This window comes from Silurus aristotelis (assembly GCF_946808225.1).
Source record: "Silurus aristotelis genome assembly, chromosome: 20".
NCBI classification, from domain to species: domain Eukaryota; kingdom Metazoa; phylum Chordata; class Actinopteri; order Siluriformes; family Siluridae; genus Silurus; species Silurus aristotelis.
This window is the reverse complement of record NC_139593.1, coordinates 9,650,525-9,665,437: the sequence shown is the minus strand read 5'-3', so window position 1 is coordinate 9,665,437 and position 14,913 is coordinate 9,650,525. Positions and strand designations below refer to the sequence as shown.

General features: G+C 38.6%; 1 protein-coding gene across 5 annotated transcripts in view; it reads left to right on the top strand.

The window, feature by feature from the left end:
* The window catches only part of raph1b (Ras association (RalGDS/AF-6) and pleckstrin homology domains 1b), a 59,088-nt gene that overhangs the window by 34,329 nt on the left and 9,846 nt on the right, over positions 1-14,913 (top strand). Inside the window, exons 5-9 of one of the 5 annotated variants that reach the window (XM_083522907.1) lie at positions 416-984; positions 3,459-3,545; positions 5,062-5,136; positions 10,818-10,895; positions 14,360-14,519. In XM_083522907.1, coding sequence (XP_083379033.1) covers positions 416-984; positions 3,459-3,545; positions 5,062-5,136; positions 10,818-10,895; positions 14,360-14,519 — 969 coding nt within the window. Of the gene's footprint in view, positions 1-415; positions 985-3,458; positions 3,546-5,061; positions 5,137-5,216; positions 10,643-10,817; positions 10,896-14,359; positions 14,520-14,913 lie in introns of those variants that run through there. The other 4 variants (XM_083522909.1, XM_083522908.1, XM_083522910.1 and 1 more) reach the window with 4 other exon arrangements.

Below are 14,913 nucleotides of genomic sequence, written 5' to 3'. Positions count from 1 at the left end.
CACACTGACCAGCCTTTGCTCCACATGTGCATTAACGAGTCCATGCCCCTTTTGCCGGTTCACCCCTGTTCCATCCTTTGAGCACTTTTCACATCAACATAGAGTACAAAATGTTAACTTGCTGCCTAATATCTCCCACCCACTAACAGGTGCCATGATGAAGAGATAATCAGTGTTTTTTACTTCACCGCTCATAATGTTATAATGTCAAAATGTTATGCCTGATCGGTGAACATTACAATAATACCATAACAGTGCAACAAAGGCAACATGAGGTAATATAAACAAATAAATAAATAAATAGAAGCAGCTTTGGCCAATATTTCCTGCAGTTGCTTAAAAATGGAGTGTGTTTTGCATGAAAATATCACACACATTTATGTGCACATACAAACACACACTTTCTCCTCTACAGAAGCCATAAACCAGGGTGAGCCAGTGGACCTGGATGCCCTCATGGCCGACCTGTGCTCCATCGAGCAGGAGCTCAGCACCATTGGCAAACCTTCCTCTTCGTCTTCCTCTTCTTCGTCCTCCTTCTCTTCCTCCTCTTCCTCCTCCGGTCGCCCTGCAGACCCCAAATCTCGCCAGCGGGCTGCACACGCGCGTTCAGCCAGCGCTCGACAAGCTGGAGGCAGCAGCGGGGGAAGTGCGTGTAGCAGCAGCCACGCCTCGCCAGCAGGTACGGTGCGAGTGGGTGGTGGTCAGAGCCGACCGATGGTTTCCAACTTCTCTCTGGACGACATCACGGCCCAGCTGGAGCAGGCCTCGCGGAGCATGGACGAAGCCGCCCGTCAGACCTCAGAGTCTTCCATGAGCAACTCTCTTAGGCGTGCAGGCTCGGTGGGCGGGACCAGTGACCAGGAGGTACGCTCTGTCAGCCGCTCATCACACTCCAGCGTCAACTCTGTCTCTGCCTCCAGCATGGACTCGCTGGACATCAGGGGGCAGGAGGGTGAGGCGCAGAACCAAGCGAACACAGAGGTACACACACAAACACACACACACGCACACACAGAGATGCAACGCGTCACACCATCTAAGACCATTTACATATGTTTTTTTTTTCTTCTGTATTTATTTTTCCACCGCTTTTTTTTTTTTTTTTTTTTTGCTTTAGTTATAAACTAAAAAACTTACACAGGAGCTCACAGAGTTTAGAGAATATGCAGAATAAAGCCACAAACAGAGATCAGAAGTGAATGATGTAAGCCTGTGACTTCTTTCCCAGGGTGCTGCATTTTGAGGTCATGGAGAACAATAGTGCTCCTAGCTCCAGGGTGAGAATACAATAGTGGCACATTTCACCAGGCTTTGGCTCGGCTGTGACCAAAAAATTGAATTAGACATCAAAACAGAACAAAACAGATGTAGGGGATTTCTGCCTGCACGATACACTCTGGTAGAGACAGAAAAACATAAGATGGCTTTTGGGAGATTTTTTGAAGGATAAAACACCTTATTATTTTTCCATCTGCAATAATAGTTATAGATGGTTTATACCACAGCTCTGTTAAACTCTTGACTCTGATTGGAGCAGCTCTGACAGTTAATTCATTAACAACGTACACATATTTGGTAGACGCTCCACATAAACTGATTTTGAAAGTGTTGATACAGTGATGTTATCTGTAAGATGTACAGTTACCATGTTTGAAAGAATCTTCAGCGTGAGCATCCATCAAATATTTTTAGAACTGGGGTGTTTACTTTTGTTACAAATAAATATAACAAATATATTAATATGTACATTTATTCATTAATTATGCATTTTTATCAATGTCCGACTGCTGTGGTTTAATAGAACTCAAACGTGCTGCTGTGAGAAATTAATCGTTGCAAGAAAAATATAAGACGTGTTTTCATTCCGGGGCTTTTGACGCTCGCATTCAGAGACACACTCTTGCATGCACACACACATGCAAGTAGCCCCACACAGACATACACACACTCATACAAACACATGCTTGTGTCCACACACAGAATAATCCAAAGGCAAGCCACAATGACTCTACTACAGTGGAATCAAATTACTTTTTTTACAGAAGCCAGATGTGAATTAACAAGCTTTGTATCATGATGTCATTGTGTGTGTGTGTGTGTGTGTGTGTGTGTGTGTGTGTGTGTGTGTGTGTGTGTGTGTGTGTGTGTGTGTGTGTGTGTGTGTGTGTGTTGTCAGCTCTTATGCATTGTACATTCAAAAACAAAATCCTAACCGAAACCAGCAGGCTTCTTCATCTCCATTGACAAACTGGATTGGTAATGACAGGACGGTGATGACAGTAATAAAAATTAATTAATTAATTAATTAAATAACAGTGTGTGTAAAATCTAAAAACAGGACATGGAGGAAAGGTATTTTTTTTTACAAAATACATTGCTAGTACCTTTAGTGCGCTCCCACTGATGAATGGGCAGATTTGACAGTTTTAAAGTGTGCAATAAAAAACAGCTCTGTGTGTGATTGTTTGTATGTGTATGTGCATGAATGAGTGTATCTGTCCGCAATTAACCCACTTGCCCACTACAGCTACAGCTAATTAATGATCATTGTGATGCCAGTCATTGATGCGAGTGCATGTGTTAAAACGCCACGCCGACAGCATGAGTGGCGTCCCCTCTCCTGCCCTTTTATTCACAATGTCATTTTGCACGATGAGCATGACTGCGCCTGGATCCAGGCTGCTTATATTAAGCGTATTATTTAATAGGAGCTTTGTTATGACGATTTTTCTGAAACGTCAGAATTTTATGATCAGCTTCAATATCTAATTTACAGCTCTTTAGCTCAGAAATGTCAGACAGGACCTTTAGGATTAGGTGTGTAAAATGGTCAAAGGATATTAAAAGTGGGAAATCGAAGGACAGTTCGCTGTTCTGTAGATTTCAATAGCCAAAAAGCATTTGGATAAAAAACTGTTAACAGTACAAGATACATTAAATAAATGTATCCTGTAATGCTCAAATCTGATTGGTTTGAAGTTCTGTCCATAGGTCTTATCATAATTCTCGTTTGAAAACTTTATTAATTTCTTTAGAAACAGCAAGGGACTTGTACGATTGTTGATATGTGAAATCTAAGAGTAATAAGAGAAATTAATTTTAAAAAGACGAGTGATAAAGTGAAATTTTCTGTAAGGAGATTATCTATAACAGATAAACTGTTTATGAATAAATTACAAGAATTATATACATCAAGTCCTCAAAAAACACTCACAAAATCAATACACTAGATTTAAAACCTTTTATCATTAAGATATTATTTAAAGAAACCTTGTACAGAAGACCTGGAGCAATAGAATTAAGATAATTGAGATATTATAGTAAAAAAAAAGTTACCATCCAGGAACAAAAGTTAGCTTCCTGACCTCACCTGCCTGCCTGCATGATTGACATGTCTTTCTTTACCTGTATGTCTGTGATGTCACCACGTGTCCCACCACACCCCCCTTTCCCAGCATGCCTCATTGAGAAGGGTCAATGGTAATGCTGCCAGACGGCACCTAGACTTCACCTCCCGTGAGGAAGAACTGGATCAGTTCACTGTAAGTGTGTGTTGGATGTGAATGTGTGTTTGTGTGCTGTTAACCACTCAGAATGTTCAAATTCATGTTCTTCACTTTAATATGATTGCAGATTTATAATAAGCCGAAACTGTAAGGGGTTAGTTCTATTATTACAATGCTTTTTTTCTTTTTTTAATACATTCATTTGGTAAACCTGCAATATAGGTCACTTCCTGTCCTCTAACGGTTGCCAAACTATTTTTTTATATTGCTAGTGGAAACTTATTCACATATATCCTGAAGTTGGGTTTTTGCTATGATGTCCATACCACAGTCCTCCATTCCTGTTGCATAAAGTTGTGTTGATTTTCGGCCCACTTTGCACTTCCCACTTTCCACAAGTACACAAACCATGTAAAAGTAGAGATACACTAGGTAACAAATTACTAAGTCAAAGTGTCCCATTAAACTTTCACTTCAGTAAAAGTACAAAAGTATTTGCCTTCAAATGTACTTAAGTATCCAAAGTACTTTGATTTATTAAGGCTATAATGTTCCTTCATTTTTATCACAAGACTTTTTACTTAATCACCTCAGGAAAGACTTTGATGTTCCTCTCAGCACATCAATATATTAATAGTATGATATTAATGAGTCAAACACTGATTGATATCCATTCAAATTATCATGAGCCCAAAACCTTCTTTTAAACTACTTAAACTAAAGAAGTCACAAAAGTAAGCCCACGTTAGAGTCAGGAGTTTGTTCCATCATTTATTCCCCTCAAAATGTTCTTCTTGCTGTTGTACTGTTGCTGATAAGTAGACACCACCAAGTGCCAATCAGAAGTTTAAAATGGAGCGTGCTCTCGACCCTGTTTGGTGTCTTGCTGCATGTTTGACCAGTTATGTTTTATTCGCAGATAAATAAAAAAAGGAACGACTGGTTTTGCAAAATGAATGAGTAAAAAGTGAGATATTTGACTTTGAAATGTATTAAGTTAAAGTAAAAGTCTCCGCAAAAGCAAATACTTCAGTAATGTACAGGGTCACAAAAAAAGCTACATAAGTACAGTAACAAATTACATTTACTTCAATACAGTCCACCACTGCATTGCACCACTGTTGGTGTGAACATTTGTAGATCTAAACAAGGACATTTTAAAAATACTACAGTTAATAATTATTTAAAAAGTGATCTATTTGGTAGGTCAACCTGATAAAAATGGCCATTAAATTTACTTAGAACTGATGGTTCCCGAATGAACGAGGCATTACAATAAATTCCAGGAAGACTTTACATTGTTGCACATAATGGCTCCTGCTTATCATATTTACTTCATTCATCATTTGATTTAATCACACTTCTTTATTTCCTTTGGGATTTTTATTTTTTATTTCTTCTCTTCAGTTAATACACCACAATCAACACATGCACTGCTTTCACACTTCTTTTAAATGATCGATTGCACATTTTCCAGATTGACCGGATCACAAATATTGCTCATTGTGCACTGACTGATCTTATTTGTCTTTCCCCTTTGCTGTTGTTAAAGCACTCCTACCTGGACAGGGAGACCTCTCTGATTGTCAAAAGCATTGCAGGAAAGCCCTCTCACTTGCTGACCAAGGTGATGCCTTTCGCTTGCTCCCCCTTCTCTTCTCATTTATTTATTTATTTATTTATTAGTTTTTTTTATTTATTTTTTTTATCCCTCTGCATGTGAATGATCTCTGTTCATTAGTATCTCCTAACTCCACCAATAGTTTCATCTGATTTGCATAGCCTTACTCCACTCCGCCTTATTGCTTTACTGCATCTACCTACACTATTTCCATCTTTCTTTCTCTCCTTATAGGAGTTTTGGTTGTGTTATTCTCCAGACAATTCTAATCCCTGATTTGAAGATCAGATCTTCTTTTATTCTTGCCTTGATTAGGATTAAACATAGGCGCATGCTGAGCTGATTGCAATTCAGTGGAAAAGAGAGATTTCTATCCAGACCTACCAGATCTGCAGAGATCTAAAAATTGGGCCTGTGTTTTGATTAATTGTTTTGTAAACAAAACAACCAACAATATTTCAACAACAAAAAATCGAATCTGGAATGAAATATATACCAGAAAACTGTGAACCAAACCAAGCTGTAATTTGCTTATCCAATAAATACTTTATTTACTAAACTCCAAATATCAAATAAAGAGCACAAGGAAGACAATTGTGTTAGGAACAATTACAGCCTTGTTGCCTCAGCTTACCGTTTTTTGTGGCAATAAAGGAAAATAAAATGTCTCTGGATGTTTGTGCCCAGTTTTCCAAATATAGTTTGATGAGAATTAGTTTGAGCTGCTCTGATGTAAATAAAATCATATGTACACTTCTTTCAGGGAAATTAAACCCAGGTGTGTATTTTTTGACACGCCAGACATTACAAGAAATTGTTAAGGCATTTTGTATTGTTGTTATTTTTAAATGCAGTATGAGATGCATATGTTCATCTCTGGGATATAATTTTTTTGTGGGGTTTTTTGTTGTTGTTGTTTAAAAATACATTTTATATTCATGCTCATCAAAACTTGTTAAGGGTTTACAACTTAGTAATGGGGTTCATTCTTGAGGAAACTCTACTTGTTAAGAATAATTTTTTTTTTTTTTAATTAAAGGAACAGACTGAAGAACCCTTTTACTAAAATTCAATAGCTATAGAGTGCATGGTTAAGAACTTTTTTGACCTTCACACCAGAAGAGCATGCAAGTGTATGTTTTACAAAAACTATTTACAGCACCTATCAAAACCGTGAATAAGAATTAAAATGTATATTTAATATAGGTCAGACATATTATTAAGCTGTATTTCTTCTACATTTGCTCACTGTGGTCTTACACTGAGGTGTGATGATCTATTCCCGATACTGTATAACAACACAGTACTGTTCTGCTCCTGTCACTGCCCATGAACTGCAGTTTGAAAAGATGCGAGAAAGTCCATGTTAGCCTTCAAACTCTCGATCAGGTATCTTTTGTGCTGAAATAGCCGATACGTGTCAGATAGCAGCAACTAAATTTGTAGAAAGGGGATAAAAAAAATTCTAACTTTTATCATCTATAGAGAGAATAGTGTTGTTTTTCTGGGGACTCAGAAGTTCTTATACTTCTTCTTAAGTATAACACTGGCTTCTTTAATTCTTATATACATTTAATATTGTTAATGAATTGTTGGTTATATTTAGCACTGCTATTACTGAGCGGGATATTTTTATATAGCTAACGTTTTCAAATGGGACATCTTTGTTATACCATGTGATCATGTGACAAACAGAATTTAAATCGGGGGAAATGTGCTCTCGGGATTGGGCACCACTTCCACTTCATGTGTATTTGTAAAGGTTGTTTACGTATTGTGAGCTTTGTGGATTGCTGTGTGTTTACAAACAGACTCGCAATTTGACATGAGTTGGATATATGTTTTGGCAGCTCAGGTATGTGTGTACATACCAATAAACATGATTGGTTTCTGGAACATGCGATGTCACGGAGAGACTTTAATCCTCTTAATTGATATAAATGATCTTCCGTTTTTTTTGTCTCCGTCACGCACACTTGCACATTTCTCTCAAAATACACGTTTAACAGTAGGACAGCAACATGAAGCCACTTGGCTGCCAGATTTGTTTGCTCTGGCGGTCATTTATTGGCCTACAAGTCTTTACAACTGTCCTCACGCACCCTTCCACTGTCCTCATGCGCCCAAACACTGTCTCCCAAGCCCTAACTCTATCCCTATATTTAAGAGCGTTTTATGTGTCCCAACACCTTTCTCAAACACTAACTACATGGTCCCTCTGTCTCATCCACGATAGCTCCATACTTCTTGTTGTCTTCGGCTTTACTCGTTGTTTGCGTCGTAAACTAGCCTACGTCTGTGGTGTGTGAGAGCCGGGAAATAATACACCAAAAAAAAAAAAAAACGTGCAATGACAGGAAACAGGTCGATGGGCTGAAAACTGTGAACATTGAGAAGAATAAACATTGATGTCTCCAAATAGATTAAAACTAATTTAACAGTCTGTTTTGAAAATGTTAGAAGTAGAAAGTACAGATATTTGTCTAAATAAATTTAACGAGTGAAAGTAGAAAGTTGTCCAGAAAGAAATAGTAAAGTAAAAGTTCTGATACCAGAAAAATTTACTTAAGTGCAGTAACGAAGTGTTTGTACTTCATTACCTTCCACCCCAAAGTGGTTTCAGTGTCACAGCAAGATTAGATCCTGGAATTATTCCCTTGACTTTCACATGCGTAAACATATTTTATACATATAAATCGCTTGGCCTTGAATCCTTTGTTTATTCTGTCACTTCATTTTAAAAAGATGTCAGTTCTGTGATGGTTTTGCTTTGTATCTGTAGACAATGTGTGTGTGTTTTTGTGTCTTCGTTTATCTGACTCCTAACCAACAAGGCCAAGCAGCCCCCATGTTGTGCCGGTTATGCTTGGTGTATCGCCAGTTATCACATTTGTGAGCTTTGCCCATTTAAATCACAAAAACTTCCATCGTTTGTTGGACTTTCTCAAAAATTATCCTGTCTTCTTGTTGTCATTTTGCACCTTTGTAGAGCAGGAAGCTCTTTACAATACATATATAAACTGTAAGGTGTCTTGTATGGTATTGCTTTTATCAAGTGCTAATAAAAAAAAGTTTGTTTTTGTGGTGGAGTTAGACATACTTTCAGGATTAGTGGGACAGCAGTGACTTCGTACATTTAAACTTATAAATATTTGTAGGGTGTTTTAGTTGTTATTGATTTATCAGTATCCCTATTGCATCTCCTTGCTAATATGAAACCATATTTCTGTAAGTTTGGATTCATAATGATGTTTTTTTTTCTTTTTTCTGATCGCAGTCTTTCACAAATCAGACAAAGTGCAGAAGTAACCAAGAAGTATGCACAGTGAATTTTGCACTAATTAAAAATAATAATAATTACTGATCAGAAAGCTGGTTAGCTTTTGGCTGATAGGATGATGGATAAGACAGTAACAAGAAATCTACTCTCCGAGGAAAAATGAAGACCGCTTTTATGTAATGTAGACCAAACCTACATTATTCCAAGGTTGTTCTTTTGGACACTTATTCACAGTCACAGTGTACTGTTGATATGGATCCATGCGTCATTTAAAACAGTCAACAGGGTGTGGTTCAGGGACTCCTACAAGAAAATGGTGGCAGGGGAAAAGCATTAGAATATTTCTTTAAAAGTGATGAGAAGAGAGACCGAACTGAGCTCACGTTATATATTCTGTATGAGCGCTGAGGGGGTATGGTGAATTACAGAACATGGAAGAGAAGGAGCGAGGAAGGAAGAGGAAGGGGGGCAGAGGAAGGCAAGAGACTTCAAAGAGAATTTGAATATTTTTGTAACAGCTTCTGCAAAGCCTGTTATCTCTCTCTCTCTCTCTCTCTCTCTCTCTCTCTCTCTCTCTCTCTCTCTCTCCTTTATACTCTCTCGGTTGAATCTACCCTTGACAAAGACCTGCATGATTTCTGGATGCTCATTTCTCCTGATTTTCCTATTTTTTCTTACATTGTTCTCCTTTTTCCATTTTGATATACATTGCTCCGAAGCCTATCACTCACTCCTCGCCTAAAGACTGGAAATGAAGCAAAGTGGCAAAAAGAAAGGGCAGAATGACAAAGCGTATTATTTCTCCCAAGTGCGTAAATAAAAAAGTGTTTCATTAAAGAGAGTTGACTTGTCAGGCTCAGACTATAAATTTCCCAAACTGATGCCGTTTCTTTTCCCAGACTGAGATAAAAGGACTAATGGGAGACGTCTGCTTGGACTCTCTGTAATTGGCCGCTAGAAAGAAGGTCATCAGAATGCCGCCCTCTGATTGGTCTTCAGGCTTTGGCTGTACACCGATTGGTGCTGTGGGTTTTCTGTGTAGGCCTCTGGTGTTTGTGAGGGGGATTAGACCCCAAGATTGGACACAGTCCCAGGGAAATGCAGCTGTTCTGCAGAGTGAAAGGAGTGCAGGCATGAAGCTGTGAAACAGAGAGACCGTGAAATGTAGAGGGACTATAAGAAAGTTGCGTTGTGTGGGTGAGAGAGACAGTGAGAGACACAAATCAATAGAAAGAAGCTGTAAAACACTGAGAGGGAAAAACAATGAGAGACAGAGAAGGAGAAGAAGAGAAACAACAAGAGGTACTTCAGTAGACAGGGAGACAGAAAGTAAATATAGCTGAGGAATCTAGAAGAAACTGGGAGTGAAAGACATAAGTATGGACAAACAGTGAGAACGCAATGGACCCCAAAAGAATGTGTCTAGAGAATTCAAGCAGGGAGACAAAAAAAACAGATAAGGATGTGAAGGAAATGAAGAGAGATATATGGAGCAAAGTAACAAGGGAAATGTTTGCAAGAAATGAGACAGAGATTAGAAAAAGTAGACAGATGAGAGCAGGCCATGATGAGAGAATGAAAGAGTGAAGTCGAGAAAAAAAGAAAGAGACTGGAGGAATGAGGAAGAGACTGACAGTTGTAGTGAATGGGGATCTCTCTCTCTCTCTCTCTCTCTCTCTCTCTCTCTCTCTCTCTCTCCCTCTCTTTGACCCCTCCCACTCCTCCAGAGTGCAGTGTGTAGAGCTGAAGATCAGCAGCTTGCCTTCTAACACCTCAGTGTGTCTCCATGTCTCCAGCTGTGTCTCATGCGTTTGGACATGGCATATACACACACACAATTCTTTGCAGCTTCATACACATTGTGACTAAAAAGGATTGATTTATTTTTTCTTTTTGCCTCATTTTTTTTCTCAATCATGGAATCGACATTTTGGCTGAAGGCAGTGTCTGTTGGCTTTTCATCTAAACCCTCACTCCTTCAGATCTCTTTTCTCCCAAACGAATCGACATACAGTTTCGTCTGTGACACTTTCCGCTTCGCTTCTCCATTGCTTTGGACTTTTTCATATGAAAAAAGCAGACCATTCGTTCTCCAAAGGGTTGCAGAGCTGAGACAGGATGCACGAGTAGGTCCAGAGCTTATAGTCGAGCGCACGCAGAGACACAAGCTGCCGCGTGTTTTCGGTTTGAAAAGCAAACATGGACATGATGACGGCGTGTTGGAGGGGACAGGTACGGCTGATTTGAAATGGGGAATAGGCGAACAGAAATCCACTTGTCGGCTTTTCAAAAGATTGGTGTTCAGTACACAGTGCTCTTGCTGGTGTAAAGGTATTGTGTGTGTGTGGATTTGTGTGCATGTATGTGTGTGTCTATGCAGTAACATTTCTTTGTTATACAATTGTAGGAGGAGCAGGCTGCCAAAGCCAAGGCGGAAAAAATACGTGTGGCTCTGGAGAAAATTAAAGAAGCGCAGGTCAAAAAGGTGGGTGCACCAATGCACGTGTGTGTGTGTGTGTGTGTGTGTGTGTGTGTGTGTGTGTGTGTGTGTGTGTGTGTGTGTGTGTGTGTGTGTGTGTGTGTGTGTGTGTGTGTGTGTGTGTGTGTGTGTGTGTGTGTGTGTGTGTGTGTGTGTGTGTGTTAGAGGGTGACCACATGACACTTCTGACATTTTCAAAGTGTAATTGTTTAACTAAAAAATTACTTTTAAACTATTAAGTTGAGGGAAGAAGCAAAAATCTTTAAAATGCATCAAATTAAGATTTCAGTTGTTGATTTGCTTTAACACGTTTCCTTTTTTTTTACTTGAAAATGTTTTTTTTTTTTATTCCAATCATATTCAAGGTTTTATTCTGAGCCACTGATACGAGCTGTAAATGAAATTCAAGATCGCCATTATTTTATTTGAACATTTTAAATGTCTGCTCACACGTTCAGATGGTAAAGATTTTTTATTTTCTACCATGTATAAATTAAAAATTATAAATTTTTCTAAATTAGTGCATTTAAAGATTTGATTTTGTGAATGTGGTTCATAATCAATGTTTTACTAAAATCTATGGCAGTAACTAAGCTTTTTTTTTTTTTTTATAAGCTAAGCTAATAAAAGCTATAATAAACCATCAGGGTATTGTTGCTCATGAATATCATAGAGGTGTATATGTGCTGCCTCGATGCTGCTCAGCATGCCGCAGACAAATGAGGAGAGAGAGCGTGCTAGAAAAATAGGTCAGTGTGTGCAGAGGTGGGGTTTATTAAGAGAGGAGCACCACTAAGATTGACACAGCAGTATGTGTTACTATTTTGTATAGGAATTCCCACACATCCTGGAAAACCTGAACTAGTTTCACAGTCATGGAAGTATAAAATTTGCCTATTAAAACACTGAGATTAAATATGATGGCTGTATGTATAGTCAGCTGATGAATTTAAGGAAAGCCGATGTTGGGCCACCACAAGTCTCCATAGCAGCTTCATTGCAATTTGGCATATCTCAAGAGTGCCAATGTCTGTCAAGTCAAAAAAGTCATTGTCATTCAACTGTTTCTCAAAATCGCATTTTCTGAAAGCTCAAATTTGCAGTTAACACATAAAAATCCACAGCCAAATAACCAACACAATAGACAGAACCGAAAACAATACACATAAATGTCACAATAAGCAGAGAAATATGAAAAATACTGCACGTCAGTTCAGGGTACGGTGTTTGCAGGTGATAAATCAGAGGAGCTTAGTCTTGATTTGGAGTGACACTTCACTTCACAGAGTCTCAGTAAACAATTTACTGAGACTTTCCTTTCAATTGTCATCTGAATTTTCTTTTCTTTTTTACAGTTAAAATACCAAAAGTCATTACGCAGTCTTTTTTTTGTTACGCAAAGCTGATATGAATGAGTTCTTCTTCTTCTTTCAGCTGCTCCCATTAGGGGTCGCCACAGCGGATCATCCGTCTCCATACCCCCCTGTCCTCTTCATCTGCCTCTTTCAACCCAACTACCTGCATGTCTTCCCTCACCACATCCATAAACCTCCTCCTTTGTCTTCCTCTTTTCCTCCTTCCCGGTAGCTCCATCCTCAGCATTCTCCTACCGATATACCCCATGTCTCTCCTTTGCACATGTCCAAACCTTCTCAATCTCGCCTCCCTCACCTTGTCTCCAAAACGTACTACATGCGCTGTCCCGCTAATAAACTCATTTCTAATCCTGTCCATCCTCATCACTCCCAACGAAAACCTCAACATTTTCAGCTCTGCAACTGTCTCTAAATGAGAGATGAGAATGAGTTTAATGCCACAGTTATCTAAGAGTGAAAAAAGCAAAAACCTGACAGTGCTATTGGTTGGATGTGTTTACAGACAGTTTCTAGTCTGCCAATCTCATTGACTAGCCAATGATAGACTCCTGTAGTTGGAAGAGGGGAGAAATCACTTTCCTCAATGCAGAACCATTTCATTTGTTTTGTTAGATGCTGGTGGCAGGCTTTAGAAGAAAGCATGTGTTAGCTGTTGTATGGTGGATGGAAATTGGAAAGACCCAATTTAAGCGGAACTTGCAGAAAAACAGCAAAATCCATTTAAAAAATTTAATTTATATTTGCATTTTGACATTAAATTTAATTAAAGAGCTTCTAAAAATGTCCTGCACCTAATACTGGAACTACTTAATACTGGAACTAGCTCATTGTGATGCAATTTATTTAATCCATTATGTATATTCGTCATCTGCTCAGTCATATATTGTGTCATAGGCTTTGCCACACACAATAGTCACTCTGTGAATTGTTTGTCCAGAGCTGAGCCCAGACGTGTCTTTTAAAGGCCAGTATATAAGCGAGCATCGTTTAATTGCACCAGTACATCGATTTGACACCCATTCACACTGAACACACTGAAGCTCAGTGTATTCAACAAGCCTCTGTTTCGCCTGTTTCTTTATCAGGAGTTTATAAGAAAACGATGATGTTCAGCCAAAATAATGCAGCCTGTGGAGCCCAGTGTAATCTGATGAACAAGTGCCATGTGTGTCACGGTTAACAACAAGCAGAGTTTATGCACTTTTCTTTACCATATTTAAAGAATTCGCAATGCAGCAGTTTATTTTACGATTGTTACAGTTTAGATTTGACGAAAGTGAAGTATTTTTCCATTTATGGATCAAATGGTTCTGGATAAATCCATGCCTTGTGGCTGCACTGGCATGCATTATTCATAAGATGTTTATGAACTTACTCATAACAGATGCACTAGCATTGCCAAAATAAATATGAGATAGAAGGTTATTACTAGGTTAAATTACTATTGTAACAGTTACAAATATCTGCAATGTGTTTTTTTGTGATGTGAAGCTACATAGTTAAGTTGCAAATCTACATGTCTGCAAAGCAGCATCGAGGAAAATAATGAGAGGTGTGTTTTTATTTGTGTTTGAGTATTTGTGTGAGAGACCGAACGATGAATGTATGGCCTGTTGGCGATCTCCGCTCTTCTGTCTCTCTCTTTCTTTCTCTCGCTCTCATTATGTGCATAATGTAACTTTTTTTTTTTTCTCTTTCCATGTCATTCTCTCAGCATCTTTTCCTGTCTCTCTCTCACTCTCTATTTCTATCAATCATGTACAACTTTCATGTACAAATATATATAATCATTTGTGTGTATATATATATATATATAATTTATTTTAATTTTTTTGTTGCATCTCTTTCTTTGTATCTCTCTTGGTCCCTCTCTTTCATATTCTTTTTATTTAGGGACTATATTATACCATAATAACTGTATTCAATTTCCTGACAGAAATTTAGTATCTGTATCAATTTGCAACTCCTTTCTCCTCACCTTCAATTAAGATCCTGTTCTCCACTTGTTTGGGAAGGTGAAGGCTCATCATTTATACTACTGTATAGAAACTAACTAGTAGTTTGATAACTCTGCTCCATCTTCCTGTTCCACAGCTGGTAATCCGTGTGCACATGTCAGATGAGAGCTCGAAGACTATGATGGTGGACGAGCGTCAGAGTGTGAGGCAGGTGCTGGACAGCCTGCTGGATAAATCCCACTGTGGATACAGTCCTGACTGGGCTCTGGTGGAGACCATCACCGAGCTACAGATGGGTACGTGCTCTTATCTTGTTGTCAACTTCCGAGCCGAGTTAAAGATGGGAGATCTGTAGTAACAGGCTGAACTTATCAGTAAGAGGAATCAAATGAGATACGTGTCCAAATAACTGTCATAGGGATAAGCCCTATCTTGCTACTTGTCATACACTTATTGCTCTTCAGTTTAACATGTGCTTCATGACAGTTGGAAAGCTCATTTGTTATGAGCTTGGATGTGAGGAAAAACAATGCGGTGGGTTTTGTAGACTGAATCCTGCTGTAAAATTTCATCATCAGTCCTCAAACAAATGATCAACTCGTACATCTCGAAGAAGTTGGAACATATAACAAACTACATCAAATCAACCAGACTATAAACCAAAGACAATTCCTCAGCTTCCATTTCAAA